The following is a 21,565-nucleotide window of genomic DNA, read 5'->3' as shown; positions in this document are numbered from 1 at the left end:
AACACTCCGTAGTCAAACTATAAGTACCTGGTTTTTAACCCTTTAAACAAAGGAAAGGAGCATGATAGCCTTCCTTATTTTTCTTTGGATAAATCTGTTTTATCTCATGTCATTGGAAAATGACCTTAAGGATTCATTCTTTCTAAATTTAAATTTTTAATTTTGTGATGCCTTTTTTAAAATGTGACGTGTGAGGCTAACGGGGAAGGAGGAGGTATATGATTAACAAGGATGCTGTATTCTCTCCGTCTCAAATTATCTTTTAGCCAAAAGTCTCCATACCATTGGCACTAATATTTTTCTGTGAATCCACTGAAAGTATCTTAGCCAGTGCCTAGATCCTACCGTTATGCAAGGACACCTTGAGAAGGTTCCCAGTGAGAAGTGAGATTGAAGTAAAGATGGTAGCAACTCCACTTCTGTGTGTGAGACCAAGCGCTTCTCTCTTCCTTCCCTAAAGACCATGTGGAGGACTAATCCCTACACTAAGGTGGATAAGGGTCTCCAGAATCCAGTGACATGCCATATTCAGTTTTTAAGTTAATGTTCCCTTGATTTTTATTAATTTTTTATTGTAGGATTTTGAAAGACCTCAAATAGTATAGAGAATAAAATTAAAATTATCTGTAATTCTGCCACCCATATATAACCACTAATAATTTAGGTGTATTTATTCCCTTCATACACATATATGCACACATATATGTATGTATGCATGTATTAAAGTTCTTTTAATGTTGAATATATATAACATAAAATTTACCATTTTAATCATTTTTAAGTGACATCAAGTGCATTTACATTATTGTACAATCATCACCGCTAACTACGGAACTTTTTTGTCATCCCATACTGAAATTATGTAGCCATTAAAAACCTCCTGTTTTCCCCAGCCCCTGGTAACCACCGTTTTACTTTGTTTCTATGTATGTATTCTAGGTACCTCATATAAGTAGTCATACAGTTTTTTCTTCTTGTAACTGGCTGTTTCACTGTCTTTAAGATTCATCCATATTATAGCATGTATCAGAATTTCATTTTTAAAGCTGAGTAATATTCCACTCTAAGTATGTACCACATTTTGTTTATCCATTAACCTGCACATGGGCATTTTGGCTGTCGTGAATAATGCTGCTGTGAACATGAGTATACAAATATCTATTCAAGTCCCTGGTTTCAGTTCTTTTGGGTATATACCCAGAAATGGAATTACTGGATCAAATAGTAATTCAGTGTTTAATTTTTTGAAGTGGTGGCACTATTTTACATTTTCACCAGCAATGCGTAAGGGTCCAATTTCTCCACATCCACACCAACACTTGTTGTTTTCTGTTTTTTTGTTTTTGTTTTTAATTCTCGCCATTCTAATGGGTGAAGATAGTAGTATCTTATTGTGTGCATGCATTTTTAAAGAATTGAGATCATAACTCGCACATACACTCATAATTTACATCTTACTACTTTCCTTAATGTTACACCATGAACCATTTTTCAATGTTCTTTAAAGTTATTGTCATGTTTAAAAAGAGTAAGAAAGAGATTTATGCCCATTTTTAAGGTTTTTTGAAAAGGTAAAAAAGATTATCTTCCCTTACTAGTTTTATGAGAGAATTATGTCCAAGATTAGTCTCTGCTATGTTTTTTTAAAAATATTGACCAAGAGTATCATTTTGCACATCCGTAATGAACCCCCACAATACTGTCTCCTGTAGATATTCATGTTCTTCATTTAGTTTGCTTTACCTAGTGTTGCTATTAAAGTGTGTCTCAATAAAGTAGAGGTCAATTTAATTGTGTTTTTAAAAAGTCATATTTAAACAATTTAAAGATATAAAAGCAAAACTATTGAGGGGTTAGAATCATAGCTAAGATAAAACTGTTAAATTGATCAGAGATTTGAACAAGGATTTTTCTGGGCTGAAATAAAACATATTGCTAAATATATTGCATGGTTTGAGGTTAGGAGGGGCCAGTTAGGCATATATTTTGGTGGGAACTTTGATTATTGTACAATCGTTATTTTCAATTCAACAGGCAGCCTACCCTCAAGTTATGAGGGATAGCCAACTGGCTATATGTTCCTGTTGAAAATCTTTTTGTTTCTTATTTCATTCAGTTTTACTCGTAACTTTCAATTTAATTTGATTTCATTATAACTTTGGTGTCATTCTACCAAAGGGTTATATGAAATTGTTCCACATACTTTTTTGTGCTGCTAATAGTTGGTGAAATCAGGATACCCCCTCAGGCTTTAATATCCAAGGCTAAGATCACTGCCATGAGAGGTTAGAGGAAAAACTGGTCTCACCTTCTGCTCCCACGTTTCATAGGGCTAGAGAGGAGGCATGTTGTTGAGACTGCTCCCTGAAAAAACTGATCAAGGCCAGGGTACCTCCAGTACTTTTAGATTTTTCACACCGTCGACTCCCCCCTGCCCCGCCCCAATACCAAAATCCAAGGATGCTCAAGTCCTTTATATAATGTGGCGTAGTATTTGCATATAACCTACGCACATATACTTTTATGTCTAGATTGCTAATAATACCCAATACAGTGTAAATGCTTGCAGCAAATTCAAGCTTTGCTTTTGGGAACTTTTTGGATTTTTTTCCTTCCTGAATGGTTCCCCCCCCCCCCCCCCGCCCCCGGTACGTGGGCTTCTCACTGTTGTGGCCTCTCCCGTTGCGGAGCACAGGCTCCAGACGCGCAGGCTCAGCGGCCATGGCTCACGGGCCCAGCCGCTCCGTGGCATGTGGGATCTTCCCGGACCAGGGCACGAACCCGCGTCCCCTGAATCGGCAGGCGGACTCGCAACCACTGCACCACCAGGGAAGCCCCCTGATTGTTTTTGATCCTCAGTTGGTTGCATCTGCAGATGTAGATCTTGGGGATGCACTGTATATTGTCCCCCTCAGCCCAGAAGCTGAAGTCTGGTGCTAGAGAGTACATCAGTAGTTGCAAATCAGGTCTGTCGTCTGTCATAATGCACACACAGTGACTCCCAGGGATTTATTAACTGTAGTGCTATGAGGTCATATCTTGCATGGGGAGTTAAATTGTAAAGTCGTCATTTAAGACAAAAATAAATCACTTAGAGTCAGTTATCTGTGATCACCCCTTTCTTCAGTTAAGCCCTCATGAAGAAGTTGCTTGTGGTTAGAAGCCATATTGTATGAACAACATCTATCCTTAGCTCCATACAGTGAAATTTCAAACTGTGGGATTAGTTCTCCCACCTCACAGTTCCTCTGGGGCATGTGCTTCTTGAGTAGAGCTCAAACTGAATTGAACTCACTAGTTAATGCTACATTCTCTTGATTCCTCTCTCCCCAAGTGAAGATAGTTGAATTCCCCTAAGTTGCGTGTTCATATGATGTATCTACACTGCATGCTTTTGATTGGAGGCTGGACCTGGACCAATCCGACAATTTTGGAATTGCTGTATTAGTTCTCAGCCTTCTTTCCTCTTGTCCACTGCCAGAGACTTCAGTTCTTTTAAGAGAAGTAGTGATTTCTGGAAGATTTGTGCTAAACAGTCTGCAAATCTGTATATTCTTATAGAAAAGACCATATGGGATGGTTACATATTTACTGGGCCTGTTCCCATTTATGCTCATACTCATGGTGTGACCCCAGAAATTAGTTCCTCCAGAATGCAGATCCTTGGGGCCTCCCAAATCCAGCAATAAAGTAGCACCTCCTTGTTAAGATTGTCTAACATGCTTATTATCTTTAACAATGTAGTGTTGAAGTCCGCACGACAATGTAGAAATCCTCCCATTTCTCTTTAAAACCCTACTACTTAAAGAGGATTTGGACCAGCAGCATTGGCATTACCTGGGAGCTGGCTGAAGCAATAGAATCTCAGGCCCTACGCTATACCTAGTGAATTAGAATCTGCATTTTTACAAGATCTTCACCTGATTGGGATTCACAGCTTTAAAAAATACTAAAATGGACACAGTTATAATATGTTAGGAAGTGCTCTCAGCCCTCCCCGCACCATGGTATTACTGAGCTTCATTGATCAAATAGTAGAAAAATCATCTGTGCAAACAATTAGGGAAATAATGTTGTTTTAAATAGGAAGGAACAAAATTTTCTCTTAAAAGAGACAGCTGGCACAGTGAGAGAAAAAAATAGTGTTTAAGAGTTAATTGGATCTGACACATTTAAATGAATTAGCTTTGCCCACAAACTGATTACTCTCTTAATTAGATAGGAACCATTTCACGTGACTTAATTAAAAAGTAAGTTTTATTCCCTTATAAAATTAGTTCTTTCTTGGGGTTGATGGAGGGAGGAGAAACAATTATAAAATGAGTAGAGTTTACAGTTTGCAGGGCAGAAATAGAGACACAGATGTAGAGAACGAACGTATGGACACCAAGTGGGGGAAAGTGGTGGGGTAGGGGGTGGTGGTGGTGGGATGAATTGGGAGATTGGGATTGACATATATACACTAATATGTATAAAATGGATAGCTAATAAGAAACTGCTATATAAAAAATAAAATAAAATTCAGAAATTCAAAAAAAAGTGAGTAGAGTTTAGAATGTCTTTGATGATAATACTGTTTAAGTCACTTTTACATTTTGTCTACAGAAAATCAGTCTATGCAAGACCAGGCATCTATGTTGGAAGGTGAATTAGTTACAAAATATATCTTTGGAAATCTTTGAATCACTGACTCTAATTAATGAGTGGATATTCACAATTATGCATGTGAACTTTAAAGCCGATAATATTCCTAAATCTGATCAAATCTTAGAACTGATTGAATTAACATAGTGACACAAATGATCTTGAATCATAAAAGTTGTCTGTTATACAGACTGAAAGACAAGGCTATACCAAGATTGTCTTAGATATAAGAAAGATTAGAAGGTGATGGGAGAGACTTGAATGATTAGTCTGTGTTTAATGAGAACTTTAAGAATTTGTTAAGCAAATAGCATCATGTGGTTTAATATTTTGTGATTAGTTCTTGAGTGTTTTGAGGCTCATTTGGTGCTCTGTCTCCTAGTCACGTAGAAAATTAATTCTACTTTTAAAATCAAGGCAAATGAGTGCATGCTGGTTAGGAGAAGATCTTGTTTTTAAAAAATTTCTATGACATTACGTTCTTTGGTTTGCTAAGCAATTTTGTTGTGATTTAATATCGTGGGTATCAATAAAACAAGCAAAAGTATAATACTGAAAGAATGTTTAATTTATTGAAAGAAGAAGAAGTTTTTGCTTTTACATATACACATACACAAAACCTAGTAAGATGTAAAATGATTATATTTTGATTTAGTAATTATCCTATCTCTGGCATGTTTTATTCCTTTTTTCCTTAAAGATACAGGCATTTAATAAAGATGTTTAAAAAAATTTTTTTTAAGATATAGGCATTAAGTACCTTAATGAGTTCTGCTACCTATGTTCATTTCTCACTTTGAGATGACAGGTTTTGGGAGATTTTGGGGGGGAGGAAATTTCCTAAAGGTGACAGTAGTTTAATTTTATATTTACTGCCAGCCTGGAAATTTTTTGTGTGTGTGTGGTATTAAAAAAAGAAAAATCTTACCAGAGATATTTGATGCCTTTTTCTACTTTATAGGTTGTTCTTAATGCAAAGGTGATAAAACATACTGGTGTTGCGTAGTTGGGCTCTGTTTGTTTTTTTAACAGTGTTTCTACCATGTGGATGATTTGGGTATGCTGAATTGCTCTCTGGGAAAATAGGAGATTGCTACTTTTTTTCTTTTTTTGTGTGTGCAATATATCAGAAGGCTTTTTTTTTTTTTTAGCAGACTCAGGTGATTTATTTTTTCTTTATTAGGAGAGAATTGTTTGAAGCTTATATACCAATATAGACATAAAAACTTCACTATCCTTAAATTTAGTACAACTCTTTCACTTTAAAAGGAAATAATGTCAAGATATGCTGCTTTCTAAGCCAAGGCCCTGTGATTATTAGAGGTAATGAGTTTGAGAATCCAGGGCTACATAGTGATCCCAGCAGCTCAGCTGGTAAAACTTTTGTGACAGTTATCTCAGGGTGAAAGTAAAGTTTGAAGGTATTATATGATGGATACAGTTTAGTTTTCTTTTTTTCAGGATTCTAAAGGAAAATGCCTTCTATTATCTGTTATAGGTTCTCAGAATGGTTGGAATGATCCTCCAGCTTTGAACAGAGTACCCAAGAAGAAGAAGGTACTAGAAAAAGATGTCTATTCAGTTGCCTACAGGTGTCCTGTCAATCATGTAGCCACCTGAAGCACACCACACTTCACTGTTCCTTTAAAGGCAAAGCTGACTGACTGATATACTTAATATGTGTATTTCAACTTACATCTTCTAGTCCATGAAGGGAAGGAAAGAAAGTACAAAATAGTATGGTGATAAGAATTAAACCCTTTTTAAAAAACAAGATGTAAATTCCCAGCACATCTTTTTCAAAGAGTAGGAAACAAAATTTCATACTTCTCAAGTGGTTTTTTTTTAGGAGTTACTTTGGTTTTGGGTTCTAACAGTAATCATGAATTTGTAATTATATTTTAGACTATTTTTGTCTATCACATATAATATGAAACGAAATAGCCTTGTAGTTGAGCATCATTTAGATGTTAGTAACTGTTGAGAGCTTGTTAGAGCATAACTTAAGATTCTTCTTTTACCCCAAGCCTTTTTTTTTTTTTTTTTTACTCCTAGTGATTTCTATCCCCCAAGTATAGTAATGAGAGGCCAGAATATAAAATTGGGAGATACTAAATGAGCAAACCCCCCCCCAAAATTAGGTCAATGATAATCAGAAATTTAATCTACTACTTTGAGTGTGATTGATCACTAAGTAGGTATCACTTAATGATCTAGGAAAAAGGTATTACATCTGATCACATTAAACAAACATATTTGGCATATCTGATCCCAGTATGGCTAGATATAATTCTCCAGACTTTGACATCCTCTTTCAAAAACACCATGGTTTTGGCCCATTATGGGATAAGTGTGGAAGGTAAAGGGGAAACAAAGGTCCAGGTTTGAGCTCTCAGCCCTCTTAGCCAGATTAGCTTTACTTTTTATGTTTTTCTCTAAAATTCTGCATAAAATTTCATTTTAAAAAGTGTTCTCCTGTTATTTAAAAAAAAATTTTTTAACCATGGAATAGTCTAACTCCCTTATTTATTTTTTTAAATTTTTTTATTGAAGTATAGTTGATTTACAGTGTTGTTAATTACTGCTGTACAGCAGAGTGATTCAGTTATACATGTATGTGTATATACATTCTTTTTTAAATATGTTCTTTTCCATATGGTTTATCATAGAATATAGAATATAGTTCTCTGTGCTGTACAGTAGGACCTTGTTATTTATCCATTCTATATATAAAAGCTTACATTTGCTAACCCCACCCTCCCATTCCAACTCTCCCCCAACCCCCTTGGCAACCACCAGTCTGTTCTCTATATCCCTGATTCTGTTTCTGTTTCATAGATAGGTTCATCTGTGTCATATTTTAGATTCCACATATAAGTGATACCATATGGTATTTGTCTTTCTCTTTCTGACTTACTTCACTTAGTGTGATAATCTCTAGGTCCATCCATGTTGCTCCAAATGGCTAACTCCCTTATTTAAAGCTGAGGAAATGTTGTCATCATACCATTTTTTTCCTTACTCTTGGTACCTTTTATTTCTTTTAAAAGATGCCTGAGAACTTTACGCCTCCTGTTCCCATCACATCACCAATCATGAACCCCTTGGGTGACCACCAGTCACAGATGCTGCAGCAACAACCTTCAGCTCCAGTACCACTATCAAGCCAAGCTTCATTCCCACAGCCACACCTTCCAGGTGGCCAGCCCTTCCATGGCATACAGCAACCCCTCAGTCAACCAGGCATGCCTCCGTCTTTTTCAAAGCCCAATATTGAAGGTGCCCCTGGAGCTCCTATTGGAAATACCATGCAGGTAACAGTAAATCTGTGGAAGTGGGAGATGGCTTTATTTCGGTATGTTTTCTTAATGTTTTAACTTTTATGGTTATACCTTTATTATTATCTCAATTTGATTTCAATTTAGGCAACTTAAAAATAATAACTTTTTTTTAAGATTGTTCATGTATGTATATTATTTTTCAATGACAAGGCCACATACAAACTTCCCAGAAGGAGCTTATGTATTTACTAGTATATGTTAACAGTAACTTGGCAATTACAGTATTTCATTTGATCTAATCAGTAGCCACAATTTAAGATCAGTTGAATCCATATTTGCATCCAAGGTTGCTAAGCAGAAGCTGTTTCCAAAGGTTTTTTCCTTTAAAATATAAAATAAAAATGTAATGAGTTATATATTTTCTTGTGTATGTGTAAGAGCTAATAAGAGAGCCATATCTTTAGTTGGAGATATAAATTTGTGGTTGCTTTTCACATACAAACAGCTAGTTGGCAAGGCTCTAGATGATGAAAAGTCTACCATATTTCCATATAACTGACTTAGACATACAAAGATAAACATTTTGATCTATTCATGAAAAGTAAAGAGGTTGGGTCACAGTTCAACATAAGATGAAATAAATTCCTGCCCAATTATAAAACTAGCTCTTCTGTCTGTTATTGTCTTTGACTCTCTAAAGTCAAATTTGTAAAGATTATATCTCTACCACAAGAGTATGTTTTGCTGTTAAGAGATTTCTGCCTAAGGAACTTCTAAACATTAACAGTTGCATTATAAAAACAAGTGTTTTGATGGAGGTGGGAGGACCTTCTTCTTTCCACAAGAATATATAAAATTATAAAGATGCACTGTTAATTTTTATAATTACAAGTCTGTGGTGTTTGTGAAGCCATTCACTTTTGTTTAGACCTGGGTGCTCATGCTATACTCATCTGACCAGAACCTCAGTTGCCACTGAAAGGGAGAGCTTCATGGATGTGTGTGTTCAGCCAGGCCATAATATCCACCTTCCTGTCCACTTAGATGTCTCTGAGACACCTCACACTTAACATATCCAGAATCTAATTCATAGTCTTCCTTCCAAACCTAGTCGTCTTTTGGTGTGTCCTGTTTGAATTAATGGCACCATAATCCTTCCTATTTAATCCAGCCAAAAACCTGGGCATCATCTTTATATTCTTCTTCCTTTAACCTGTTTTTCAGAGCTATCCCGAAATCTTGCTATATTACTTCAAAATCCCTCTCAAATCCCTTCTCTACATTTCCAGTCTAGTCCATGCTACCTTCATCTCCAGTCTCAAGCAGTGCAGGAGCCTCTAGTTGGTCGGCCAGCATCTACTTTCACCCATCTCTTATCTGGTCTCATCTCCTCATTGTTTAAAACGTTACAGCTTCCCATTGTTTGCAGGATAAAGACCAAAATATTTCACATTGTCTGGATTCTCTCAGCTCATACTCCTCCTTGCTGTCTCTCTCTGCTCCAGTTACAGTGACCTCCTTTCAGTCCCTTGTATCATGATCCTTCCTGTGTACACGTTCTTCTGTCTGGAATGCATTTCCTTCACCATTTAACTGGTTAACTCCTACTTATCCTTCTGATATAACTTCCTTAAAGAACCTTCCCCTCAGTTAAATCCCAATTATATTGTCTCTTGGTTATAGTGATGTTAACTTAACCGCAGTTGCTATTTTACATACATTTATGACATTTTAAAACTTTCTCTTCCATCAGCCTGTAAACTCCCTGAGGGATGAGATCATTTCCGTATTGGCTCACCAATACTTAGCCAATACCTAATACATAATTGCTTAATGTTTTCTATGAATGAACTAATCAGTCAAAACTTTAAACACTTATACATTCCTTCTTTGTTTTCCCATCTGTACATTCAGTAAGATCATGGACTCTTCTATCCTAACCTTTGATTTAATCTTGCAGTTTGATAATAGCCCAGTTAACACCCTCCAAGAGTAAACCAAAGAATAGAAGAATGTCAGGATAAACATGTCATGAGGAACCTAGGGGTAAGACAGGAATAAAGACACAGACCTACTAGAGCATGGACTTGAGGATATGGGGAGGGGGAAGGGTAAGCTGTGACAAAGCAAGAGAGAGGCATGGACATATATACACTACCAAACCTAAGGTAGATAGCTAGTGGGAAGCAGCCGCATAGCACAGAGAGATCAGCTCGGTGCTTTGTGACTGCCTGGAGGGGTGAGATAGGGTGCGAGGGAGGGAGACGCAAGAGGGAAGAGATATGGGAACATATGTATATGTATAACTGATTCACTTTGTTATAAAGCAGAAACTAACAACAACAAAAAAATGTTACCATAAAATGCTTTTAAAAAAAAAAAGGGCTTCCCTGGTGGCGCAGTGGTTGAGAGTCCGCCTGCCGATGCAGGGGACACTGGTTCATGTCCCGGTCCGGGAAGATCCCACATGCCACGGAGCGGCTGGGCCCGTGAGCCATGGCCGCTGAGCCTGCGTGTCCGGAGCCTGTGCTCTGCAACGGGAGAGGCCACAACAGTGAGAGGCCCGCGTACAGCAAAAAAAAAAAAATGAGCCAACAAGCAAAGCAAGCAGCCACTCCAACCAGCCAACTTTGTAATTGCCTTGTTCTTTTTATTTTCTACTGGCACAGGTCTCCTTCCTATCAATTATATAAAATAGTGATCAACATATGTTCCATAATTAATCAAATACTTTATATCCAATCCTATTTTTGAAAATAGAAGCTGTAGAAGGAGTACCTGTATCTTCTACTGAATATCTGATTTTTATGTTTGCTTATCCCAAGTGATTTCACATGTTAATTTTTCATTTGATTTTGAATAGCCTATCTACAAGGTTGTTGGTTTCTCTTTATCACATATTCAGGGCTTTGTGTATAGGTAGCTTCTGGTCATTTTTAGTCACTTTATGGTATTATTTATTCCAGCATGTGCAGTCTTTGCCAACAGAAAAAATTACCAAGAAACCTATTCCAGATGAACACCTCATTCTAAAGACCACATTTGAGGATCTTATTCAGCGCTGCCTCTCTTCAGCCACAGATCCTGTATGTATTTTTTATTTTGCTTAATTAAAAGAATCCCTTATGGAGCGCTTCTATAATGATTGCTTAAAGTCTTACAAGATGTATTTTGAAAGTTTATGCAAAAATTGTAAAGCTAGCACTTATATATAGTTTGCTGTACATATAAAAACACATTCAACTGCTTTTTACATATAACTTTAATCCTTAAAACAACCTCATGGTAGGTAGGTTTGTCATATTTATTAACAGAGGAGGAAATTAAGGCAAAAAGCATTTACATAATAATTAAGGCAGAGCCAGCATTCGAACCTAGTCTGGCTCCAGAATTCATGCTTTCAACCACTATGCTGCCCTGAGTCTCATCGGCAAACCTTATGCGTAGCACAAAAATACAACAGAATGGTGAAACTCAGATTTGGGGGTTCTTTCTGAGCTTACATGAAAGCTTTTAAAAGTAGATAGACAGTCTTTAACTTTGCAAAGACCTTAAAAATAGTTAAGTGCTTTAGATATTGGAGTCATATTCATAGTCAAAGTAACTGATTTTACTCAGTTTATTAGAGGATGACTGTATTGGCAACAACAAAAATTCCACAAAGCCAGTTTTGTTTTAGGTGAAATGTCACTTTCTGCCAACAAACATTGAATATGTTTATTTAGTCACTGGCCAGTTGTCTGCTTGAAAAACAGCTTCTAGAATTTGTTGTTTCATCAAACATTGAGTAGTAATATGTACAGCCTTCTGCTAGTCTTTTGGAAAGCAATTCCCTGTACTGAAAATGTCAGGAAAGCAGAGGCAGGGGAAAGTTAACATAAACCTTAGCGCCTGGCATTCTGGGAGTGATGGAAGGACGAAGCTAGGAACAGAGAACAGGTAAAACTGTTAAACAGGTAAGTGTACAGTGTCTCCTAGGCAGAGAGGTCCTCATCATACAAAATGGAGGAATCATAATAAAAATGTGGGAAAACTCCAGTCTTCCTTCAGGCATGAGTTAACGTAAACAGAGGTTGGGAGGACACCTCGTACATGGCCTAGCTTAATAAATTTTTGTTGAGCTTCACCTCCTCTGGGTCACCATATCACCTCCCTTCTGGTTACCCAGGACCCCTGGGCAGAAGAGAAAGACAAACTGTTCCTGTCACTAGTTGGGGAGGCAGTTCAAATACTGCCCAGGACTCCTGCTGGTAGCTAGGTGGGATTAACTTTGAACCCTCCACAGAAGTCCATTTTAATCAATACTTGAAATCATTTTTATAGTATGACTTTATTCTTATTTCCACTTCAGTTATGTCCAAACAGCACAAAGTAATTTTGCAGCACAACTTAGTTTGTAAGGTTATCCTCGATGGCTTCACCTCTTCTGCACTCCTCTTCAGACACACTGACATGCCCTCCTCAAACATACCAAGAATGTGTCAGTGTCAGAGACTTTGTACCTGTTGCTCCTTCTGCCTGGAATTCTTCCTCACAGAACTGCAGAGCTCTTGCTCACTTGTTCCTGGTGTCTGCTCAGATGTCCCATTAGCCATCAGGACTTTCTTACCACGTCATACTGCCAACACTGCTGACCCCCTTACCCTGTTAACTTTTCTTCATGGCACACATCACCATCTGACATACAATATATTGTTTATTTAGTATCTTTTTCCCACCCAATAGAATATGAGATCCATGAGACACAACACTGTCCCAGCATGGCACGTAGTAGTCCCTCAATAAATATTGAAAAGCAGTGTCACTTTTAAGGCTGTTGCATAATGTAGATATTAAGTTAATCACAGTATAATTTTAAACCTTTACGTTTAGGATAGTTTTCTCTCACTACACTTAAAGTACTAGGATGAGGGTAGGAGGACTCCTTAATTTAAGAACTCATTTTAACACTTCCCTCTTAATAATCTTAAGTCACCAAAAGATAATTTTCTCCTTTTTTTGGTATTTTAAAGGCCCAGAATAAGACAGGATTAAATGTACCAAATGTGACTGAGTGTATAAGTAGTACTTTTGAGATTCCACAGTTCACCTGTATGTTTGCCTTCTGGCTCCCATAATGTTCATTTTATTTAATTTACAGTAACTGTTAGACCTTCTTTTCTGTAGTACACTGACCCATTGCTGCCTCCAGATGGCCCTTCCTGTTGCTTGTGGATATAGTGTAGATGGACACACACACCTCAAGTGAGTTGCAGTCCCTGTGGAATCCAGCCAGTGCTCCATTTTGCACACTAGGAGGAAGGGTCTCAGTTTCTTGCCCTCCCTGCCTTAATAGATTACTGATCTCTGTTCTAATAATCTGTCCAAGTTCATCGGTCTTAGCTATCTCCATTTCTTTATAAAATGAAGCTCTCCAACATCATGACTGTAAGGTTTAGTGAAATGAGATAAGGCAAGTTCTTGGGATAAAAGTTATTGTTCATACATAACATACCTGTTTTTTCTCTCCTGCAGCAAACCAAGAGGAAGCTAGATGATGCCAGCAAACGTTTGGAGTTTCTATATGATAAACTTAGGGAACAGACAGTAAGTTTGTGGGGAAAAGAAGGATTTACGATAATCATTTATTCCTGGTTGCTAGTAAAATAAGTGTCTCATCAGCACTTGCATGTAATATAGTACGCGTGGGGACAAAATGATCATGACAGTTCATAGAATGGGCTTTTCTCTGTCTAAATCTTACATTTCAGTCACCGGGGATAAGGGGATAGGGCAGTGTGTGTGTGTGTGTGTGTGTGTGTGTGTGTGTGTGTGTGTGTGTGTGTGTGTGTGTGTGTGTGTGTGAGTGAGAGAGAGAGAGAGAGAGAGAGAGAGAGAGAGAGAGAGAGAGAGAGAGTTTAAGAGGGAGAGAGAATTTTTAGCCTTTTTTTATAACAAAGGGCAGATATACAAACTGGCCTGTACTGGTCCTACGGTAACTGGTCTTCTATTCATTTTTATATGTCCCTTGAATTAAGAAATCAGAGAGTGGGCAGCTACTCTGTTTTCCAGAGACCAAATCTGTAATCTCTCTCATAGTCTAAGACTCTGAACCTTTTCTTTTAGAATAGCTATTACACAAAGGCAAAGCCAAAGATAACCACAAATTGAGCAGATCAATGTGTATAACTATGAAGATGGTTGGCAGTAAGGAGTAAATGCCCTGTGTGTTCTGTTCTCTTGTCCCTCCCAACCTCTGCATTCCTTTCTAGAATTGTTTTGTTTTATTAATGAAAGCACTAGGAGAGAAAAAAAGAATTGAGACCTTTCACATTTATGCATTTTAGCATTTCTCTTCCCCATTCCCCATATCAATGCCATCAGCTAAAAATAACCATTTATCTCATGAGAGCCAAACCAGAGAAAGTTGATATAACAGTGGAAGTGGCGTGGCCCATGGACTGATCCAAAATAAAGTCTTCTCTGAAAAGTATGGACATGTATGCCAAGTAATGACATGGGGGGAAAAAAAAACTAGAGGTCTTATGATTTTAAGAGATGACAGGATTATGAAAAGCAGTTAAGAACTGGCAAATTGAGTACATGGTGAGGACTGTTGCCCTCCTAATGGCAGTGGACCAGAAGTGCAAGGTTTCTATTGTCCACAAGGTTTTAGAGTAAATTGGGCCCCTACTTCGAGATGTCATGATTAAGAATCTTTAAACTCCTTCATGTACATAGGAAAAATTTTAAAAGGTGTGAGACAGTATCTAAAATAATTTAGTTATTTAAAGTAGTTAAGTTATCTAAAATAATAAGAATTAAAACTCATAAGTGGAGAGAGACATTAACATTTCAACTTGGGGAAGGAAATCTGGCTTTTCTGTAAGGAAATACCTGGCTTATCATACATGTATAATTCGTAAATAATTCCTTACATAAATCATTTTGTCATGGTTCCATTTTATAACTTAAGTGTTGGTTGGTCCGAGAAGCTTTCTGGAAATGCTCACCAGTTTATACATTTTTTTAATAATGTTTATTTCAAGCTCCTCTTAAATATCAGGGTTTAATGTTTATAGAGGGTCTCATGGAAAATTCTTCCTTAATTTAATTCTCTCTCTCAATTCCACCTTTATTTCAGCTTTCACCAACAATCATCAATGGTTTACACAACATCGCAAGGAGCATTGAGACTCGAAACTACTCAGAAGGATTGACCATCCATACCCACATAGTTAGCACCAGCAACTTCAGTGAGACCTCTGCTTTTATGCCAGTTCTCAAAGTTGTTCTCACCCAGGCCAATAAGCTGGGTGTCTAAAGGATGGCTTCACTCTCAGCCACTATTGCCATTTTTCCAAAGAAACATGTTTTAAAAAATGATAAGATGTGGACCAGTCCTCATTAGCATGTTTCCATAGCAGCCAGTCAAGAACATTTACATTGTTTCTGCAGATATACTCACCTTAGACCTGCTCAAAGCCCTGGTGCTTTCTTTTGTTTTAATCTTTTATTGCCTGTGATGATTTTCCTATTCTGCAAATAATGTATTTCCTGGATTACACATAGTATGCTTTCCTGAAGTATTCTGATAAAATATGGTTTTTGAAACCTCAGGTTTACTTTTTGGAAAAGGAGCCTTTGGTTATGTGTAAAGCAGAGCTGAAACTAAATTTCTTTCACGTCCTCCCTACTTCCTCCCTGTCAATCAGATTAAAGTGTGTAATCCTATTTATGTGTACGTAGTCTTTTTTTTAAACAGCTACTCACAGTTTAGTTTAATCTCTATTTTTTGTGGCTTTGGCTTCACTTTGGTCCTGAACAAATAACTAAATCTACAGGCTGCTACATAGATTTTAGCAAATATTAATGAAAAGTGGGATCACTAGTTTTAAGTATCTATAGGAAAAGATTGAGCATTTTCATTCTGTAGGATGCATTGAACTTTTTTCTATTAATAAATGTTTTCAGTATTCTGTTTGAGTTTTAAGATTGAATTGTCTCCATTTTATATTTAGAAATTTATTCATCCATTTTTTTAAAGTTACCTATTTCTCTGAGGTTTAAGTTCAGAAAGAAAGCTTTAACTTCTGTCAACCTCCTGAATCGACATATTTTCAGACGGTATTTTCGTCAAATGATTTTATTGTAATCTGTCTTAAGAACAGTGTAGTAAACAAAAGATAATGGTCCCCATAGAATCTTGAGGAGAATTAGATACTAATAATTTTCATTGTTTAAGCAACTTTACCTAAGTGAGTTGAAAAACTAGAAGATAAAAAGTATGACTGCTGTGAAGACAGGTGCTGTTTCAAGGACTAAGTGTAGTTCATCAGGCATTTTGCAGCCTAAGTGACATAGTTTACAAGACCCTCTTAATTTCCTTTGCTGGGATTCCCTGCTCACCAAATAAAACACCTCTTTTAAAAATAAAAATAGGGACTTCCCCGGTGGCATAGGGGTTAAGAATCCTCCTGCCGATGCAGGGGACACAGGTTTGCGCCATGGTCCACGAAGATCCCACATGCTGCAGAGCACCTAAGCCCGTGCACCACAACTACTGAGCCTGTGCTCTACAGCCCGCGAGCTGCAGCTACTGAGCCCACGTGCCACAACTACTGAAGCCCGAGTGCCTAGAGCCCGTGCTCCACAACAAGAGAAGCCACCGCAGTGAGAAGCCCGGGCACTGCAACAAAGAGTAACCCCCACTAGACTCAACTAGAGAAAGCCCACGCACAGCAACGAAGACCCAATGCAGACAAAACAAAAAAAGACATTAAAAAATAGAAATAGTTTTATAACTAAAAAAGGAGGACCTTGATAACATGTATGAACACTGGAGCCTCACAAGTGGGGTGATATATCAGCTCCCCGGGAGTTTGGTGGTCTGAGTCAGTCCTAGGACACACTGAAGTGGCAACTTGACCTTCTGGACCTGACCCTCGACTGTGGTGTCAGCCCAGGACCCCATCTGAACAGCAGGCTGGCCTCTAGTAATTGTTTTGATGTATTGCCCTTATAGTTAGGATTTGTGTTATGGCTGCATGATTACCTTGACATGACAATGGCAAAACTGGCAGCATTTTACAAAAAAAAACATTCCAAAAGATGAGAAACAGGAATAGGTGGCAGTGGAGCCCTGACCAACCCCAAAGATTTTACACGTATGAGTATGAAAGAACAATTTGCCACTGACATCTGAGCAGCTGTTACAAGTGGATGGAGGTAAGAAGACTTGAACCCAAAATAGAGTTTAGTCTTGAAGTATGAAGATAACAGGAGATTATGGGAAGAGAGCAGTTTGTTTTCCTGAAGAAAAGCGAACAAGGAAAGGGGTGTGAGGGAAACTGGTAGGTGGGGCTGGGTGTTGGCTGGGAGACATATCGGATCTCCGGGACGTGCTTTCTTATACTTAACCTGCTCCTCTCCTGCACCCCGCGTATGACCTTTTGGGCTGGATGGGATGGATGTACCTTAGGCCCCGTCTGAGAATCTCTTATGTGTGTGGGATGCATGGCTGATGGAGATGGTGGTTCATTCTAATAGTGTGGCAGCAGGAGAAAGTTGGAAACAACTGCTCTACATCTGACGAGAGTCCAACAAGCCTGTATATTCCTTTGGATTCAGAAAATTCCCGTGTATGCTGGAGGACAGAGAGATGCAGTAGGATTCCTGGCAACCAGATGTACTCTATTTAACACCTGCCTGAAAGATAAAGGGAGGGATGGTGATTGGTTAACACTTTTCTGATAACCACATGTCTGCTGAACCAGATTTGTGTTCACCTAAGAATGACTGCAAGGCCATCTGTTGACTGCTCAGCCATGGTGGAGACTTCATTTGGAATGGACATCTACATATGCACACATACATATATACGTATGCACCCCTCTGTCATTCAACTGCTGCGGTGGCAGCATCCCCAAATGTCACCCCTGACAAATCTATCAGGGTGTTCAACAGATGCTGAAGATGTCACAGGCAGGTAGCATCTCCAATTATTCAGTGAAGGACTGCCTATGCATAGACGCTCTTAACTGTTTCCTCTAATAGATAAATGCTCCAAATCTTTTAACCAAACTAAATTATAAAGAAAAAGTGCTCAAATTAGCTTTATAGTTCCACTTTTCCTGGCACACCGGTTTTATATACATTTCTGTAGCATCTGCTCTGCTCAGGGCTTTGGTGACCATACCATTCACTCAGGCTCAGGTTGAGTAGTGCACCTACGAGCTGACTGGGGTCAGACTGTGCCATTCCTAAATTTCCAGCTGTTTGCTTTCTCTCCCCTCTGGGAGATACGGAATGTGTGGGTTTTAGGGTGTTAGGACAGACCTTGAAAAACCTAACAAAATCAAACAAAAGGAAATAGACTTTGGTTTAACTGTGGTGCATGTTTTTTACACTCTGGATTAATGTTTCCAGAGACCTGCTAAAGTATTTATTTGGCAAACAATGTTAGTCACCTAGAATAACTTTGTATAAACATCATTACTCAGTAATGTCTGAGATCATTTTTTTAGTGGAGCTGCACACCCTGTTGATTTTTTTTAGTCCATTTCTTTTTTTTTTTTAATAGGTTTATTTATTTTTGGCTGCGTTGGGTCTTCGTTGCTGCGCACGGGCTTTCTCTAGTTGCGGCAAGCAGGGGCTACTCTTTGTTGTGGTGCGTGGACTTCTCGTTGCAGAGCACGGGCTCTAGGCACGCGGGCTTCAGTAGTTGTGGCTCAGTAGCTGCGGTGCATGGGCTTAGTTGCTCTGCGGCATGTGGGATCTTCGCGGACCAGGGCTCAAACCCGTGTCCCCTGCATTGGCATGTGGATTCTTTTTTTTTTTTTTTTTTGAGTAGCTCTTTATTGGAGTATAATTGCTACACAATACTGTGTTAGTTTCTGTTGCACAACAAGGAGAATCAGCCATATGCATACACACGTCCCCATATGCCCTCCCTCTTGAGCCTCCCTCCCACCCTCCCTATCCCACCCATCTAGGTCATCACAAAGCACTGAGCCGATCTCCCTGTGCTATGCTGCTGCTTCCCACCAGCTATCTATTTTACATTTGGTAGTGTAATATATGTCCATGCTACTCTCACTTCACCCCAGCTTCGCCCTCCCACCCCATGTCTAGTCCATTTTATATGTCTGCCTTTTTATTCCTGCCCTGCAAGTAGGTTCATCAGTACCTTTTTTTTTTTTTTGGATTCCATGTATATGTGTTAGCATATGGTATTTCTTTTTTTCTTTCTGACTTACTTCACTCTGTATGACAGACTCTAGGTCCATACACCTCACTACAAATAACTCAATTTCATATCTTTTTATGGCTGAGTAATATTCCATTGTATATATGTGCCACATCTTCTTTATCCATTCATCTGTCGATGGACACTTAGGTTGCTTCCATGTCCTGGCTATTGTAAATAGAGCTGCAATGAACATTGTGGTACATGACTCTTTTTTTTTTTTTTTTTAACATCTTTATTGGGGTATAATTGCTTTACAATGGTGTGTTAGTTTCTGCTTTATAACAAAGTGAATCAGTTATACATATGTTCCCATATCTCTTCTTTCTTGCGTCTCCCTCCCTCCCACCCTCCCTATCCCACCCCTCCAGGTAGTACGTGACTCTTTTTGAATTATGGTTTTCTCAGGGTATATGCCCAGTAGTGGGATTGCTGGGTCGTATGGTAGTTCTATTTTTAGTTTTTTAAGGAACCTCCATACTGTTCTCCATAGAAGCTGTATCAATTTACATTCCCACCAACAGTGCAAGAGTCTTCCCTTTTCTCCACACCCCTCCAGCATTTATTGTTTCTAGATTTTTTGATAATGGCCATTCTGACCAGTGTGAGGTGATACCTCACTGTAGTTTTGATTTGCATTTCTCTAATAATTAGTGATGTTGAGCATCTTTTCATGTGCCTCTTGGCCATCTGTATGTCTTCCTTGGAGAAATGTCTATTTAGGTCTTCCACCCATTTTTTAACTGGATTGTTTGGTTTTTTTGATATTGAGCTCCATGAGTTGTTTGTATATGTTGGAGATTAATCCTGTTGTTTCATCTGCAAATATTTTCTCCCATTCTGAGGGTTGTCTTTTTGTCGTGTTTATGGTTTCCTTTGCTGTGCAAGTTTTTAAGTTTAATTAAGTCAACTATACTCCAATGAAAAATAAAAATTAAAAAAAATAAAGAATTTCTACGTGTAAAAAAGAAAGCTACTAGAGAGCCTGCTCTATCCCAGTTGCTATAATTACATCTTCACGAGGGACAGTGAAGCAGACCACCTATCTGAGAGTCAAAGAGCTGGGTTCTAGTGTCTTCTCTGCCACTTACTGTTGGTCAAACCACCCCATTTCCTTTTGCCTCCATTTCTCACCTGTAAAATGAGGGGGTAGGACTAGATGATCTCTAATTTCACTTACAGCTCTGGAAGTCTATGGCCCATCTACCTGTCCCACGGTGTCTTTGTATGTTACCTACAAGTCTTCAGAAGGAACCAAAAACAATTTTGGGATAGTACCAAAGCTTTGAAGAAAGATAACAGCAACAACTCAAGCCTATTTATATTTGGATACCTTTTTTCCTCTCATAGAGTTGATTGATTTTTCTGAAGAACAATCAATGCAGTGCTTTCCTTGGTTGGAAATGAATAGGCGGGCATTTAAGAAATAAGTTTCTAATTTGAGGACTTGGGACAGATGTATTTGCTTGGCCTTGAGGTCCTTAAGTAGTAAGTCCCCCTCAGCAATGATAAATATTTCCATGAAATTAACCTTTCTACACACCCGTTTCCCACATCAAGAATATGCTAGGCCTTCCCTGGCGGCACGGTGGTTAAGAATCTGCCTGCCAATGCAGGGGACGTGGGATCGAGCCCTGGTCCGGGAAGATCCCACATGCCGTGGAGCAACTAAGCCCGCGCGCCACAACTACTGAGCCCGTGCACCTAGAGTCCGTGCTCTGCAACAAGAGAAGCCACTGCAGTGAGAAGCCCGTGCACCACAATTAAGAGAAGCCCCTGCTCACCGCAACTAGAGAAAGCCCATGCACAGCAATGAAGACCCAACGCAGCCAAAAATTAATTAATTTTAAAAAAAGAATACGCTATATTTGATTACATAGGACACTCAACAATGAATGAGTTTTCCCTCTGGTGCTGCAAATCTGGGTCACCCTTTTGATGTTCCTGAACGCTATTGACAAATACCCTCTCCCAGCTACAGAACCACAGGGCCTTTGCTTTAAGAGTAGCCCGTGGTAACGGACACAGCAAGAAGAGAAAGAGGTCATTGAAACAGTGACAGCAGCTAATGCTGAGAAGTAAATAAGAGCTTCTCTATGTTCATCTGCCCTAGGAAACCAAAATAACTATCCTAAAAGAAAACGGGGTGGGTGTTGTCGGAGGACAGGGACTGGAGAGCAGGAAGAGATGTGGGTGAAAACCTCATCAGCACTGTCTTTCTTCTGCCACAACAATAAGGATTGTTGATTCAGAGAGCTTGGATTTGGGAGAAGGGAGAGAGAATGGGGAGGAGTGTGGACCTTGTTTTGGTTTGTGGACCTCGTTTCTAGGCAGCTGTTGGTCAAAGGGGGATGTGGTGTAGGTACTGACAAATGTTCACGTTTCATGGCTGGGTCATAAAAAGGAGTGGCTC

The 21,565-nt window shown here is 38.7% G+C and overlaps 1 protein-coding gene across 19 annotated transcripts in view; it reads left to right on the top strand.

Annotated features, from left to right (window-relative positions):
- Positions 1-16,073, top strand: part of SEC31A (SEC31 homolog A, COPII coat complex component) — a 74,569-nt gene extending 58,496 nt beyond the window's left edge. For 9 of the 19 annotated variants that reach the window (XM_079919554.1, XM_079919551.1, XM_079919549.1 and 6 more), the window contains 6 exons: positions 4,606-4,644; positions 6,143-6,201; positions 7,695-7,958; positions 10,892-11,011; positions 13,440-13,511; positions 15,049-16,073. In XM_079919554.1, the coding sequence (XP_079775680.1) occupies positions 4,606-4,644; positions 6,143-6,201; positions 7,695-7,958; positions 10,892-11,011; positions 13,440-13,511; positions 15,049-15,228 (734 nt within the window). In that variant the 3' untranslated portion in view covers positions 15,229-16,073. The remainder of the gene's footprint in view (positions 1-4,605; positions 4,645-6,142; positions 6,202-7,694; positions 7,959-10,891; positions 11,012-13,439; positions 13,512-15,048) is intronic. The other 10 variants (XM_079919542.1, XM_079919541.1, XM_079919540.1 and 7 more) reach the window with 4 other exon arrangements.
- Positions 16,074-21,565: the final 5,492 nt, after the last annotated feature.

Source organism: Stenella coeruleoalba (genome assembly GCF_951394435.1).
Source record: "Stenella coeruleoalba genome assembly, chromosome: 4".
Classification (NCBI taxonomy): domain Eukaryota; kingdom Metazoa; phylum Chordata; class Mammalia; order Artiodactyla; family Delphinidae; genus Stenella; species Stenella coeruleoalba.
This window is presented reverse-complemented; position numbering and strand designations above follow the sequence as displayed.